Source organism: Mixophyes fleayi, chromosome 6 (genome assembly GCF_038048845.1).
Source record: "Mixophyes fleayi isolate aMixFle1 chromosome 6, aMixFle1.hap1, whole genome shotgun sequence".
NCBI classification, from domain to species: Eukaryota; Metazoa; Chordata; class Amphibia; order Anura; family Limnodynastidae; genus Mixophyes; species Mixophyes fleayi.
The window spans coordinates 86866670-86881958 of NC_134407.1; the positions used below are offsets into that span (position 1 = coordinate 86866670).

General features: G+C 36.2%; 1 protein-coding gene across 2 annotated transcripts in view; it reads right to left on the reverse strand.

The window, feature by feature from the left end:
- Nucleotides 1-3079: 3079 nt before the first annotated feature.
- The window catches only part of BMPR1A (bone morphogenetic protein receptor type 1A), an 83460-nt gene continuing 71250 nt past the window's right edge, over nt 3080-15289 (reverse strand). For both annotated transcript variants that reach the window (XM_075217010.1, XM_075217011.1), the window contains 7 exons: nt 14424-14520; nt 13214-13352; nt 12933-13125; nt 11840-12137; nt 9926-10101; nt 8998-9128; nt 3080-8135 (listed from right to left, as the gene is read on the reverse strand). In XM_075217010.1, coding sequence (XP_075073111.1) covers nt 8010-8135; nt 8998-9128; nt 9926-10101; nt 11840-12137; nt 12933-13125; nt 13214-13352; nt 14424-14520 — 1160 coding nt within the window. In that variant the 3' untranslated portion in view covers nt 3080-8009. The remainder of the gene's footprint in view (nt 8136-8997; nt 9129-9925; nt 10102-11839; nt 12138-12932; nt 13126-13213; nt 13353-14423; nt 14521-15289) is intronic.

The following is a 15289-nucleotide window of genomic DNA, read 5'->3' on the forward strand; positions in this document are numbered from 1 at the left end:
TTCATATTGTCATCAGCATTTATTTATATAGCTATAGCAAATTCTGAAGTGCCATAATAAAACAATACTGGGTGATTCAGAGTGGTAAGAAGGCCTTGCCCACAAGCTTGCAATCTATGGGACAATGGGAGTTTGAATCACGAGGGCAAGAACTACATATTGCATATTGTTCCAGCCCGATTGCAACGGTATAAGTGCTTAGCGAGTTATATTATTCAGTGACACAGCAGTGTCGGTCAAAGGGTCTTGTATTAACTGTGTAAAAGGTTTTAATAGGGCTCCCCAGAGAGATTAACATGATGGTAGCCTGAAGGACATGTTTTTCAGAGAGCACTTGAAAACTAGAGGAAAGTCTTCTTGTGCAAAGAAGGAAATTCCACAAAGCGAATGCAGCCCCACACCCAAAAAAAAAAGTCCTGTAACCAGGGATCAGAGCAGGCATCGAGTGTGGTCGCAGATCTCACTCGGAACACAGGTGTTGAGTCGGGAGAAATTTTGAGTGAAGAGATGTATGTTGCTGCAGTTATGTTGATGGCCTTGTATGTTAGAAGTATTTTATACTGGATTCGGTGAAAACAGGTAACCAATGTAGAGAATGACAGATTGTATCAGCAGTACAAGATCATCAGTGCAAAACAAATCGCAAGAGTCAACATGGGAGAGGAGTGCATGAATTAATTTTTTGGTGTGAGATATGCGCGTATACTGTAAAGGTTTTTCTTAGATGTATGTAACATGATTTAGATATAGATTTGATGTGGGAAGTCAATTATCTCACCTAGGCAGTGAGCTTGTGGGGTAGAAATTATGTTGCCAACAGAAATAGAAATGTCAGGTAGGTAACTTCTGTTGACGGATGTAAATGTTATTATTAGCTGTTTTGAAAGTTTGCAAGATAGCGAGAGGACATTCAAGTTGAAATGGCAGAAAGACAGTCACTAACACAGACCAACACAGATAGAGATAGATCAGGAGAGGATACATAAATTAAGTGTAGAGATGATACTAATATAAATATAATACAGTATAAATAGAAAAGACCAGAGGACTAAAGCTATGTACACACTGGCGGTTTTTGAGCCGATTATCGGGCAAATCACACTATAAATGACCGCTTGGCCACATATCCCGTTAGTGTGTATACTTCCACGATGAGCGGCAGTCATTCCAAAGTGCTGATTGTCATTTCATTTGGACGGTCATACTGTTTAATAATCTCGTTCCAATCACCTTCTGATCATGTATGTGTATGCACTCACAATCGCCATAGTTTAGAGAGTCATGGTCTTTTCAGCCGATTCTGGCAATGAACATGTCCTGGTGACTGTATGTAGAGAATGCTGTAGATGGAATAATTTGTTCATTTGAAGACTGAATATTTTGTTTGTCACAGAAACTAACAAAATTCTGTATGACATGTTGATAGCTATAAAAAGTCGGTTAATCAGTGTGAGAAGAATGAACACATTTTGTGCTATCATCTGGTCCTCCCTAGGTTTCTCTAGGACAGTGTCCTGAAGACCTAGGGACTGGAGTGTTTCTATAAGAGCGGTCAACAGTTTCAAATGTAGGAGAGAGATCCAGGAGCATTAGAAGGGAGTAATGGCCTTCAAATTTCAGACAGATCAAATCATTAACAACTTTTGTCAGTGCAGTTTCTGTGGAGTGTTCGGAACAAAAGCCTAACTGAAAGGGGTCAAACACGGTGTGCGAGGAAAGAAAGCGTGCAAGGCACATGTAGACAAATCCTCGAGAAACTTGGAGGAGCTTAAAGATGGGAAGTAATTTGAGAGTTTGGTTCAGAATGTAATTTTTTTTCAGAATAGGAGTGATCACTGTGTTTGCAGAATGATGGAAAGATACCAGTAGAGTGATTTAATGTTTTTGTTAGGGTTGAGATGAGCACAGAAGAGAGTATGATTGCAATAAAATGTATCCGATTTCTGCTAAATATGGCATTGTGCATTAAGAGCAGGCAACACCACTTTGGCGTGGTCCCTCCCAAAGACATTTCAAATGTAAGTACTGCAATGTTTTTATGGTAGAGAAAGGGCTTTCTCCTGGCTATTACTCCATGAAAACCATACTTCAGTTTTCTGATATTTGCACCATTAAATGTAACATTTACAGCTTTCTAACAGCTTGTCCAGCAGACCTCTTGAAGTAGGTTTGGATTCAATATCTCAGATACGGCCTGATACTTGGATGAAGTTGCTGGGGGCCCACTCGATGGAAGATTGACAACAATCTTCAATGTTCTCATATTGTAAAATCTGCAGAATTATTGACTTCATTTTTTGGAAAAGACATTATATACCAGACTGAGTAGCACTTCTGAGGTCATTGCAATGTCTTTTCTCCTTGGCATGGTGTTCACAAAAACCTGAATGCTGCAGACCAAGCTGCCATATATCCTGACTTTATATAGTGGATGATCACATAATAAAGAGCACTGGATTAGTGACACCTGGCCCATATAACATTCTTTACTGTTTATGGAAGCAGTAAGGGTGCATTTACTTGTTCACATATGGCTTCTTCATGATGAAGAAGCCATGCGTGATGGCTGTGTAAATGACAAAATAAAATCTGCTCTAGGATTTATCAAATTTTAAGCGAAGAATGTTCATTATGCTTAGATACATAAAATACACAGATTTCAAATAGAGGGTGTACTTTTTTAAAAAAAACTATCTTTTTTGCCAATTTTATAATCATTAACCTTTGTGTACAAAGGCAACATAAGCAAATTGCTTTCCAACTGGTTGGGTATTCACATACTTGATGTCTCACATTCCTATCACAGTTTGCAGAAGAATAAGTGAATGTCAGCTTTTTGTTTTGACTGGCCTTTTTTTTCATTAATGGATTTGTGTATATGTTTTAACTAGAGCACAGCTCAAAAGCGTATTGAAATTTTATATTTGCATAATCATAATAGAAAAGATGGACAATTCTTTGCGCTTATGTGCAAATTCATCTACATCCACGTTTCTGAAAATGTGGTTAAAAAATGAGAAAAAAAAACTTATGAAAAGCAGGATGATATTTGACATTCGAGAAACATACAAGACAAGTGTTTACTAAAATAAGCTTATTTACTTAGAAATGATACATTGGACATAGTCTGTGTACAGGACAAAGCAATTTATGGTAAACTTAATATAAGGCACCTTAGAAACCAGATGCTGTACAAAATAACTTTAGTGTTACATTTTGAAAGATTATTCTACAATTATGGCATATATATATCATAATAGTATAGCCACTGATTTAGGTTATCATTCTCTTAACTATTTACACTTACTAAATTACCTAAAATGATATTTTATTGTACACCTTATGATACACGATAGAGAGCAGACATTGTTACATTAGGACATAACACATTGTCACAGGTTACAGATGATTGGTCCTTTGACCTCTGCAGGAAAGGACTCAAGGAACCAAAAAAAGGAAACATGTCAAAGGTTTAGATAAGAGGGTCAGTAAAACTTTTTGATATTTAACCTAATACAAGGTGATTAAACAGGTTCAACACTTTACACATAATTTGTCAAAAAAAAAAAAGTATACAAGCCGCTAAAATTACTGTAACCAATTTAGAATTTAGGTTGACAATCTTTTGATCCAAAAGTTATATTAGTTTTAAGAAATCAAATAGCCTCAAATAGCAGTTTTTGGTTTCCTCTGGAAAAACTTTTCTTCTACTACGGTCTGTATAAACAGTGGAGCTAACTTTAAAGGCTTGCAAGAATGATAGTCGATAAATTTAATAGTCTTCCACTAAATGCATCACTGATGTTGTGCTGGACTAGGACGGAACAGAACCAGTACCTTTTCACTGAGTTACAGGATTTTGCGCTATTAAACTAGATAAACCTTTCTAAATTGTAATGTCCACCTCCTGCTACATAAAATGACGTGGCACCAAGTGCAAATTTGTAATAGAATTTTATTGCAGCCTGAAAAACTATGGGCACACTTCTGTCCGCCAGCACGAAGAGCTGCAGGAGGTGGCACTCAATGTCAGATGACAAGAGGTGAGAAGTAGTTTTAAATAACTAAATATAGGGGACAGATTTAATTAAGAAAACATGCTTTCCTGTAGCGAACTACCCTTTAAAGATACAAAAACATTTTTTCTGGATAGTAGTATTGAACGTAAAGAAAAAATTTAATTCAGGGCGATACCAGCACTCAGTGTGAGTGCCAGACAACGTGATCAATGTCCATTTCATCCCACATGATTAGAGTATTACTGGGCATCACTGTTTTCAGGTCAAACGTGCTGTGATCTTGATAGTGTGGCCAGCAAAATATTTTAAAGATCTTTTATACACTATTGTAGGGACCAATATTATACCAATGTTACATTACTGAGAAATCTTCCCAATTGTCCATTAACATAGCAAGAAATTGTGGAATCGAAGTGTTCATAATTAGCCACCTATAGAATGACAGATGAGTTACAAATGTTTATGCCCATTGGTTATTTACCCATTTACAACTAAAGAATAGTGGGATTAACCAATGATACACTTTAGCAGGCATATGGTTCCTAGTGTGAAAGTGGTGTAAGCTATATAGCTTATGCTGACTAACATTTTTTTCATCCATGATAAACCATTGAAGTGTACTTACCATCACAAAATTTGTTGTTTCACATAAGGGATCATTGCCATATGCACACAATTACAAAATGGACACTGGGAATTCTGCTTTACTGAACAACATCCCCCAACACATTTAAGTGGTGTATTTACTAAACTGTAGGATTGAAAAAGTGGCGATGTTACCTATAGCAACCAATCAGATTCTAGTTATCATTTATTTAGTATATTCTACAAATTGACAGAATCTGATTGGTTGCAACATCTCTACTTTAAAATTGCAATTTAGTAAATATACCCATAATGATCATTAAAAACACATCTGCCCATGAAGTTTAATTATCTGTAAGAAGAAAAAAAAAGCTAAATTGGAAAACCTAGAGGGGCACATTTGTGAGAGAATTGTAGATCAACCTTTTTCTTGCACTTTTAACATTAATCATGTTTATTTTTTAGGGCTGTAGCAACAACAAAAAAGAAAAAAAAAAAAAGTACAGACTGCAGTACTTTAAAACAGTCATCTTTAGAAGTTCCCAAAGTATGGCTCTACAGATTATTATGACCCAGTGTTATATTGCGGTTTTAATTAAATTTGCTATTTTTCTTTGAACAAATTTTACAATTAATTTCTTTAAGGTATTTATGACTAAGCACAATTGAAGACACTTGAAATGTTCAAAGCACTAAAACAAAAGGCTAGGTACATACTGAAGAATTTTCCGACCAACGTGTTATCTACGGCTTTACTTTCGACAGAAGGTCCGATCGCTCAGACGATTAATGCATGCACACTAGTCCCGCTTTAGACGATTAACGAAAGACCGACCGTCTGGGCAGCGACTTTCCACAGCTATATTGTCGTGAGCAAAGATTAGCATTTTACTCTCACTGAAACGACTTATGAGGTTCATGTAACAATATCCCCAAGAAATTTAAATAAGGGGCAGAGCATGTTCAATAGTAACCACCCCAAAACTAATGAAAAAAGCGAAGGCTACACGTTTTCATCATACATTCGTTAGCATGTGTACAGTAAAATGCACATCTATAGGAAACACAAAAATGTGTTATATACAAAAGTGTATATAATTATCCAGGCAGACAAATGTAATACACATATTTTGCCTTTTTATTAATGTGTATTGAGTGTACAATAAAGGTGAAACAGCTATAATTAAGGAGGCAGACATAAGCAATGCACATATATATATATAATGAAATTTTTTTTTTTTTTTTATAACACTACACTGACAAAGGTTTCCAATTAAAATGGCAGACATATGCTGTACGCATTAATGCAACGGACACCTGCTATTGCTTTACCACTAGAAGCACCTAATTACCAAATGAGTGACGTGCGGACATCACACCACGTGGGACTGGTACAGGCATCAGAATTTAATATACACGCCCCCGAAGGAGTCGCAGCTCGATAAACTATCAACAGTTGCTCGCGGATCGTTTGGATACACACTACATGATCGCTAGGTGGATTGATTGGAAAATATTAAACAGTACGACTAATCAAATGAGCCGACAAATCGACACTTTGAAACAACTTTCGACCATCATGTCACTATACACACTAACCAGACTTCCGACCGAATGTTCGTATGTCGGCTGTTTTGCCCGATTGGACGAAAATGCTCCAGTGTGTACCTAGCCTAAGCAAAACACATTTTGTTGTATATAGGAGAGTAATGTCAGATAGCAAACAAGATAGGGAATCATGGACACTAAGCAGAAAACCATGGTAACTTATGGTAAGCTAAATCAAATCATTTGAAAAACGAATACATTTAGAGACAAATCTCCTTAAAGATAGAGACAACTGTTCAAAAAATCATTGATTGTTGAATTATTTTCTACAACTGATGTTTAATTCTAATTGTGTCCATACTCTCGTTAATCTTGTATTTGGCACAGCCAATAGGATAAGGGAGTAGTTTTGTTATACAAGTTGCCAGGTCAAACAAACCACAATGCAAAGCACATTTTTCCCTTTCCAGTACTTCAATGGTGTTCTCACAAGTATGACTTTCATAAGGTTCTCATGAATTTGAACACTTCTATAGGAGGTGAGTCTTGCCTGTTTTTTCTGATTATACCAACCTGTATATTTTACATAAATCCAGTTTTTATGTACTTTAGCAAAGCCCCAAAACTGCAAGAGGAATGAGTTCTTAGTTTTTGTTTTCCCTTCACCCCTTTGGGGCAAGATGAGTATTTGGGGTAAACATACTTCAGTAAGTACTGAATAGTGTTGTTCTGGCACTGTCACTTATAGTCTCCGTTTGGCAGATTATTAAAAGCAACACTAGAACTATGAGTGATAAGGGTTGCTGGTATAGTACTTTCATTGCAACACACCAGGGAACAAAGCAATGATCATTAAACCGACATATTATTATTTGTTAGTTTCGACACAAAAAGCTTTATAAAAATAATAATTTATCTCCATTGATAAGCAAAATGTCTAGAATAAATGGCATCTGTGTGGCACTAAATTAAAGATACATTTTATAATTTTTCTATATCCAATGTCCATCCTTAGTCTAAGCAGAGGATACCTTTTAGTTAATACATTTTTTCGGGCTGACAATGGCAACAAGAAAGTGAAGTTAAAATACAAGTGTTTACATGAACTATGTTCAAGTCAAAACAATATAGTTAAAGTTTCATGCAGTTTCCTCAACCCCATCGTGAAGAATCAAATTATATTTTAGTCATAATTTTTTATCAGCCATTCATTTCTAATTAAGACCAAAATACGATTTAGGAGCTAAGCAAACCACTTTAACCTGATTATTAGTTCATAGTTGCATAAAAGGTCCATGGATTCTCTATGGTGATGACAGGATGTCTGAGTAATATCAAGAAATTGTTTGGCATTTTAATGGGCACATTAAAAAGGAAAAATAAAATCTTGAGTGTTTTAAAGCAAGGCAAAATGATGACCTCTGGCACAATAAAAAGTTCTTGTTTCGAGCATGAACGGTACAGATATTGTAAAGGTAATGCAGACATGTTTTATCTCCACAAGGATGCGTAAGCAAATTAGAAAAAGAAAAAAAAAAAGTTTTAACTTGGTTGCTGCTTTCACAGAAAGCAATATAGCTTGAACATGCAATTCATTACTCATTAAACTGGAGTTTTGAAATCTGATAGAAGTCTTGATAAAATATAAAAACAAAAATATTTCTGTTCTGACATACACAGAGGCTTCCAATGATGAGGAGATGCACTCGGCACAATATTCTACATAGTACTGTATAAAGTAAATATATAGCAGCCAGCAAAATGCCACAGGGAGGATGGCTGACAGTTCAGTTGCCCTCACTTGCACTCTGCTCCCTCTGTTCAAAGTCCTAATGCTGAAGACCGTTATTCCCGCTGTCAAATCTTGACATCTTGAGACTCTACCATCTTTGCAAGCGTCTTTTTGATCCTTAGAGCTGTGAGTCGAGATGCTGGATTTTGAGCCCAACATTCGGCCATTAGCTTTAAGATAGCCCTCAAGCACTAATGATAAAGAAAAAAGAAAAAAAAAAGTATTATAGTTTGCTACACAAATGATTTTCTATTTGTACATTACATTGCTAATAGATTTAGTGTAGAAGGAGGCACCTGGTGATTACAACATTTGTCAGAAAGTGTGTGTTGTGCATAGGAGAATTTCAATTATTTTTTTAGACTACTAGCCTCAAAATGCATTTAAAAGTTTTAAGAACATTATCAAAAGTGTGTGCCCAGGTCTATTACTCTATTTACACAAGCGCAAATCACTATAAAAGGCACATACTGTTGGAGACACACACAGTGGACTCTTTAAAGTGGTCTTTAAATGACCTGTTAGCTAGTGTTTTGCAGAGATGGTATTAATCTTAATCAGGGCTTAAAAGCCAGTAAGTATTACACGATTATTTCTGATTAATACTAGAGGGAGAAAAAACAAAACACATTTCATGGAGTGAATCACTATAAAGCAAACAGTACTGTGCTGTATAAAACAAAAGTAAAGAAAACTGTAATTAAAGATAAACAAAGCAGGTAATTTTATTAACGTGTATTCTGTAAATAGAGGTAATAGATCATAGGTAATAGAGAAGTTCAGTAATGGGTACTACTAGGACATCTTATGTATTCATTAAAGCCAGACCTGTCCTGAAAATCAAGGAAAGGCAAAAACAATGGAGTATGCCCTGTTCTGCAATACATGAAAATGTTTTAGGGGGTTTAGATTCACTATAATTTTTTGTCAAGCCTGCTGTGGGCAATAGCAAAGAATATGTCAATGGTATATATGTCCAAATAATAAATTGAACAAAAAATAAAAGCATCACTTTACTATAATTGCTCTCCAGCATCCAGCGGTGACACTTACTTCATCACTATTCCACCTGTTTGACACCGTGGGCCGTAAACATTTCATGCACACAACTTCTCGCATGTCTTCAAAGGATGGGTCATGTGGCACCATATCATAATACGGCAACTGATACTCTTCAACAATACCTATAAAAAAGTACATATGACAAAATGCTCATTTAGAAACAGATTACAGTGAAATGCCTAGGGTTTAAATTATAGCACCCTTATCCTGAGTCAGCAAGACAAAAGTTTGCTTGTTTTTTTTATTAATTTTGACTGTTTTATCTTTTAAACAGCATTCTCAGTCAATTTTTATTGTCCAAGTGTTTCCTTTCAGTGGAGCCCCAGGAAGGACATGCTGAAACATTGCACCCACAAATATTTCAGGCTTGTCACTTTGGAAAGACTTGAGACCAGTGTGAATAATCGCCATTATTGTGGATTCATTTTGGTCTACGAGGTCACAATTCCTCAGCAGCTCCACATAGCTCCCTAATGAGCTATGAGACAAAGCCCTAGAAAAAACAGATGCACAAAGTGACCCCCCCATGTCACCAGTGGTCGGCAGCCTAGGTATGGCGATTGTTTTTCACCCTACTTTAGTGTGCACTGTTTTATGCATAAATATAAAATCAGAGTTGCAAAAAAAACAAAAAAAAATATAATTATTGATCTTCGATTTTTTTATTGTTAGATGAAAATACATTAAAATTCTAACTTCTTTGCTAATAAAAATGTAAATAGTCAACTGAATCCAAAGATAAAAAAAAAAACTTTTTGAAATTCTGAATTTAATATATACCATGAACCTTATGTAGTAACTTGTTCAACTGTTTTTTAGTAAGAAATTATGTTTTAAAGTGTTTCCATTACATCGTTTAGTAATCAGTTAGCAATAAAAAAAAAAAAAGTGGCAAAAGTTAATTTATGTGAAACCTTACCACCTGTGATGCAGCGACGAGTCATTTCCCAAATGATTAAGCTAAAGCTATAGATGTCTGCCATGATGTAAGCTTGGAAATGGTTCTTATTCAAACTTTCATCCAGAACCTCAGGCGCCATGTAACGTTTTGTGCCCACACGGGTGTTCAGGGGAATATCCACTTCATGAGTATCACTAGAAAGAAATGGAAAGATAGGGATACTAATGGTGCATATAATCAGAGTTACTCTTTAATTGACGGTCATTATATTGTCTCCCAATTAAGGGAGACATACGTTTTATATTTTTACATTTAAGAGTCTGCGTTTATAAGCAGCAACAGAAGCTTAGATACAGGTAATGGACAAAAAAATGGAAACACCAACAAAGTCAAAGTATATGCTACTCGTACAGCCTGTATGTGTCGTGGCAGCGAGTCTACCGATATCTGTTGTGCAGAATCATTTTTCCACAAAAGAGTTTAATTGGTCTCAGATCTGCTGATGGAGAATGCCATGAATTATGGATATCATGTGTGTCATGCTCATGAAACCAATGGGCAAACATATGATCAGCGATGGGAGCACTAGCATCCAATGCTACATGGGGTGAAAATAATCATTCAGAAGGCAAGGTCAATCCTAATTGCTGCCTAATTGTACTATGTGAATGGCTGCATTCAAACAATCATCTTGATAAAAGGCCCCAAAATGTTGACTTATGGGCAGCACTGTGGCTTAGTGGTTAGCACTTCTGCCTCTGGGGCCATGAGTTTGATTCACTATCATGGCCTTATCTGTGTGGAGTTTGTATGTTCTCCCCGTGTTTGCGTGGGTTTCCTCCGGGTGCTTCGGTTTCCTCCCACACTCCAAAAAACATACTAGTAGGTTAATTGGCTGCTATTAAATTGCCCTTAGTCTCTCTCAGTCTGTGTGTGTATGTTAGGGGATTTACAGTGTAAGCTCCAATGGGGCAGGGACTGATATCAATGAGTTCTCTGTACAGCGCTGAAGAATTAGTGGCGTTTTATAAATAGATAATAGCCACAGCACTCCTTAATGCTTAGGGCAAGATAATAATCAGTTGCATTAATTTCTAGCAAAAATAGCCTATCAAAATTGTGGTGACACTAATCAAGTGCAAAATATCCACAAAAGAAAAGGAAAAATTTTTTTTAGATAGGCAGCACTAATATACTTGCAGTTCAAACTTTCAAATGATTGCACCCAAACCATGACTGGATGAGGCACCCCACAACATTATAGAAGCAACAAAGAATTTTACAGTCCCTCAGTAAAAGGTTTTAGGTTGATTCTTCCGTTCTGTTATAAACATGATTCATTTGTGATCATACTACCTTCCTCCACTGCTTGGTAGTCAATTGCCTGTGCTCTTTGCACCAGTGAACGCACAAATGTGCACAGCCACGTTTGATGAGCAGTTTATGCATTGCAATCAGCCGGATATCCTGATCTGTGCTGTTTTCAGACTGTCTGAAATTTACAGTCAACTCATCTGCATTCGCTCGCCTGTTTCGTCTTGCACTTTGAATTAATGCATGGATGGCACAACCCTAGAGACCCCTGTCTCCCACAGACTGTTGTCCTTTGCAGATTATGGTTTTCCCTCAAAGTCCCATGAAGACATGCTCATAAAACTTTAATAACTTAAGCTTTCTTATACACTTAAGCTCCCTGCCAATGCAACCCAGCAATCACCTCTTTTTTAAAGTCACAGAGGTCTTAATGTGTTTGATATCCCTCTTTTGCCCAGGTGTTTCGAATTGTGTTAATTACTTGTATCTATGGCATCTAAGCTCATGTTAGAGCAAATTACCACATGTACTAAAACTTGGGGAGCTAAGAGTGCAGATCAGGGAAACCGCAGTTATGCAGATGATATCCAAGTGCTGGAATGGTTATTAGACAGTTACCTGTTAAATTTGACTGCCAGTCCCAGGTCAGCAATGCAGCATGTCCAGTTTTCCTTAATCAGTATGTTCTTACTCTTCAGATCTCTGTGTGCAATTGCCGGTTTTCCCTGGGTACCATATATTTCAGTGTGCAGGTGGCACAGGCCACAGGCAGCAGAATAAGCCAGTTTGAGTAAAGACCTTGTATCCAAAGTGGCACACTTTAGAAAATCATATAATGACCCATTTTCATGATATTCTGTTATCAAGTACATTTGTGTCCATGATCCTGTCCCTTTAATATCAGCAGCTATAAAACCTGTAGAGATATGCGATTTTAATTTCTGTACAGCATAAAAGGATTGATAAGTTTGCAATTCACAGTAAATCTGTATGCAGCATACTACAGCAGCCATTATTTCACTGCTAAATAACGAATATCAATAGCGAACACTGAGTTACAAATTAAGCATGTTATCTGCTATAAAATGGCCATTTACACTGAAAGTACTGTAACCTGTGCAATAAAATATAAACATTCGATGGTTATTGTATTATTGTTGATTTGTAAGGCACCACAGTGCTCCGCAGCAATAGACAGTGGGGAAAACAGGGCATACATAAAACAGGGCCACAAGATAAATATAAATGTTGATGTAAAAAGGATAGGGAGGCCCCGTGCATGGGAGAGCTCAATTGGAAGAGAGCACAGCTGAAAAAGAAATGGGTGCATTTTCACTGTTGTGAAAATGCTTCAGTGTGGGTAGTACCGTTGGGAGTAGGGTAAGGTCTAATAAAAATGTTGAGATTTCAGAGAGCATTGTATGTTAGAAGCATAAAAATATGTAATCATGGATCTGTTCTCATGGGGTATAGCATCTAAAAGAATAATTTTACAAAGCAAAAAACTCTGAACTTTTCAATAAATGTAAGTTGCTGTATCCTGGAGGTAAATCCTTTTCAAAGAAAACAAGGCACGAGTGTTGTATCGACTACGACTGATATAACTCAGATGTGGGTTCAGCTACTATTGTTGTCCAACATTAGGAGCCACATCATGCATGATAATCACTACTATAATCACTACTTTCTTGGCAGCCGAACTGCCACTTACCTAGAATATTTTCATGTCGCATCAACACAGTTTGATAGATTTCAGTCTCTCTGAACCAGCTGGCTTCCTCTGCAGTGAAAAAAACCTTCACAGCCACTTTTTCTCCTCTCCATTTTCCCATCCAAACCTCTCCATATCTTCCCTTTCCTATTTGTCTCACCATCTGGATCTGCTTAGCGATTGTTCTCTGAACCTGCAAGGCCAAAGGATATTTCACTTTACTTTCCACCATAATAAATATTGTGAAATGCTCTTGGAACTTTAACATTATTCTGACTTACCAGAAGAGGGAGCCCTGATCCACTTCCAGAACTTTGTGACAGGTCAATGAGAGCTTTCAATGACTCTCCAGCTGGTATAAATGCCTCATCTTGTTCTAAATCTCTATTATAGAGCATTCTCTGAGAAGTCAATTTATGCCTGCAAAATAAGACAAATGTATTTTAATAATCTACAACACTGTTATATCAGGTGACAGTTGCCTTCTAATTTAGCCTCTATTTAGAAGACTGCACATAGTAAGATGGTTTGTAACTGTTAAACAATTACTTTTTGACTAGCATAAAAAAAAAATATCTGTTTCACCATGACAAACATAATGCTTGTCACAAATTGTTAGAACCTTTTGGACTAAAGTAGTTAGAATTAAGATAACTTATTAGTTTATGTTTTCACTTTAGATTTCTGGTGATATTGAAATATTTTGAATGTAAAAGCTTTCCCATCTATTATTGTTAGCTATGTTTACTGATTGAAATTGGTATTTAAACATTTGTGAACATTAACAGAAGTAACGCATTCAGTGGAATAACAAATTATGGAAAAACAAAATAAAGATTAAAAATGTAATTTATTATTGCTGCTGCTACTTAGTTGCATGTGGAGATCTGTTGGACACCAAGTTTGTACAGTATTGTTACATTAAGAATGCACTAGGTGGCGCAAAACATCAGTTACATTTTATTAAATATATTACATATCCTCTATTTAAGTGGTAATGTATTAAATTGTGGAGAAATTGAGCACTAACAGGAATTTCTGTATTTGTAACCAACAGAAGAAATTAGATTAAAAAAAACAATTTTATGAATTAGTTCCTCACTATTAAATAAAACGTGTTTTATATATACACAAGTGTACAAGCTGTGAGAAAGAAACTAGCGCTGTCCACAAACCATTTAGAACAGCGGTTGTGAAGAATTTAGATGTTAAAGTAAAAAGTGTCTCAAAAGCTGTTAAAACACGCAATGAGATTATATGCAAATAATATTTAAATTGAAATATTAAACAACTAGTGTTGGCATTCTTTCTGAACGTAACCTTGTCTAATTATTTCACGCACTACATTATTTTAACATTGGCATGTTACAAAGCAAAGAATAGCAGGTCATGGTCATCAGCAGATGTGTAGTCATGTCGCTAAATCGGTTGGGAACCACTGGCATAAGTGCCCAGTGTGTGGTTACAAACTTTTAGCAATTAAAATCTTACTTGTAGATACAGGTGATGCAGCCCATTACGATTAAAAAGCAGGCCCCGATGGATATTATGAGAGCAATGAGGTATGAGCTTCTGCCAAACATTCCATCTGCAATTACCAAGTATGTGTTAGTCATGACTATTAAGCTAAAAACAGATTGATTTGCTCTTGGTTTTAACATCTTTCAGCTGTGTTATGGTTCCAGGGTACAAGATTTGTAATCACTGACAACCCAGTCACACATCCATATATACACCCATACACACACTACATTATATATGCTCATATCTAAACAGTATGTATATGCACACAAACCCACTACAGTTGTCAATCCGATTTAGTACAATGCTGCGTGGCCAGAAAAAAGACAGACACTGAGCAATGAAAGATTTTGTCCTCAATTCTCAGAGTTCAAAGATTCTCAATGCCTACTTAAAAGCAAAGTGTACTATGTGCTTACTGAGCACCATAGAATTATATTATATGGCTCAGCTTGTGGAATGTTAAAATTTCCATAAAGAAAGTATGCTTGTCAGAAAATATAAGTGTACAGGTATATTCACTTGCATTTCCTGGATTAGCACCAGGCTTTCAGAAATCTCATATAGTACCAGATATTAAGCTCCTACAAGGACAAGCTTGTGTTTACAGCCAACCTTCAGGCATTGGACAAAGGATATCTTAAGTGTGTTTCACCCATATGTTAATTTTTTTAAATCTATTTGGTCTCTAAGAGAAGGAAAAGTTTATTTAGACGCAAAATTCTAGGGTCGGTGAAAAATTGACTGTTTAAGGAGAGCCCTAAAAATTTAGATTGGTCTAGTTCCTTTTGTTTGCGACATGTGGAATTTTATAAATTAAGCTGTATATAGATTGT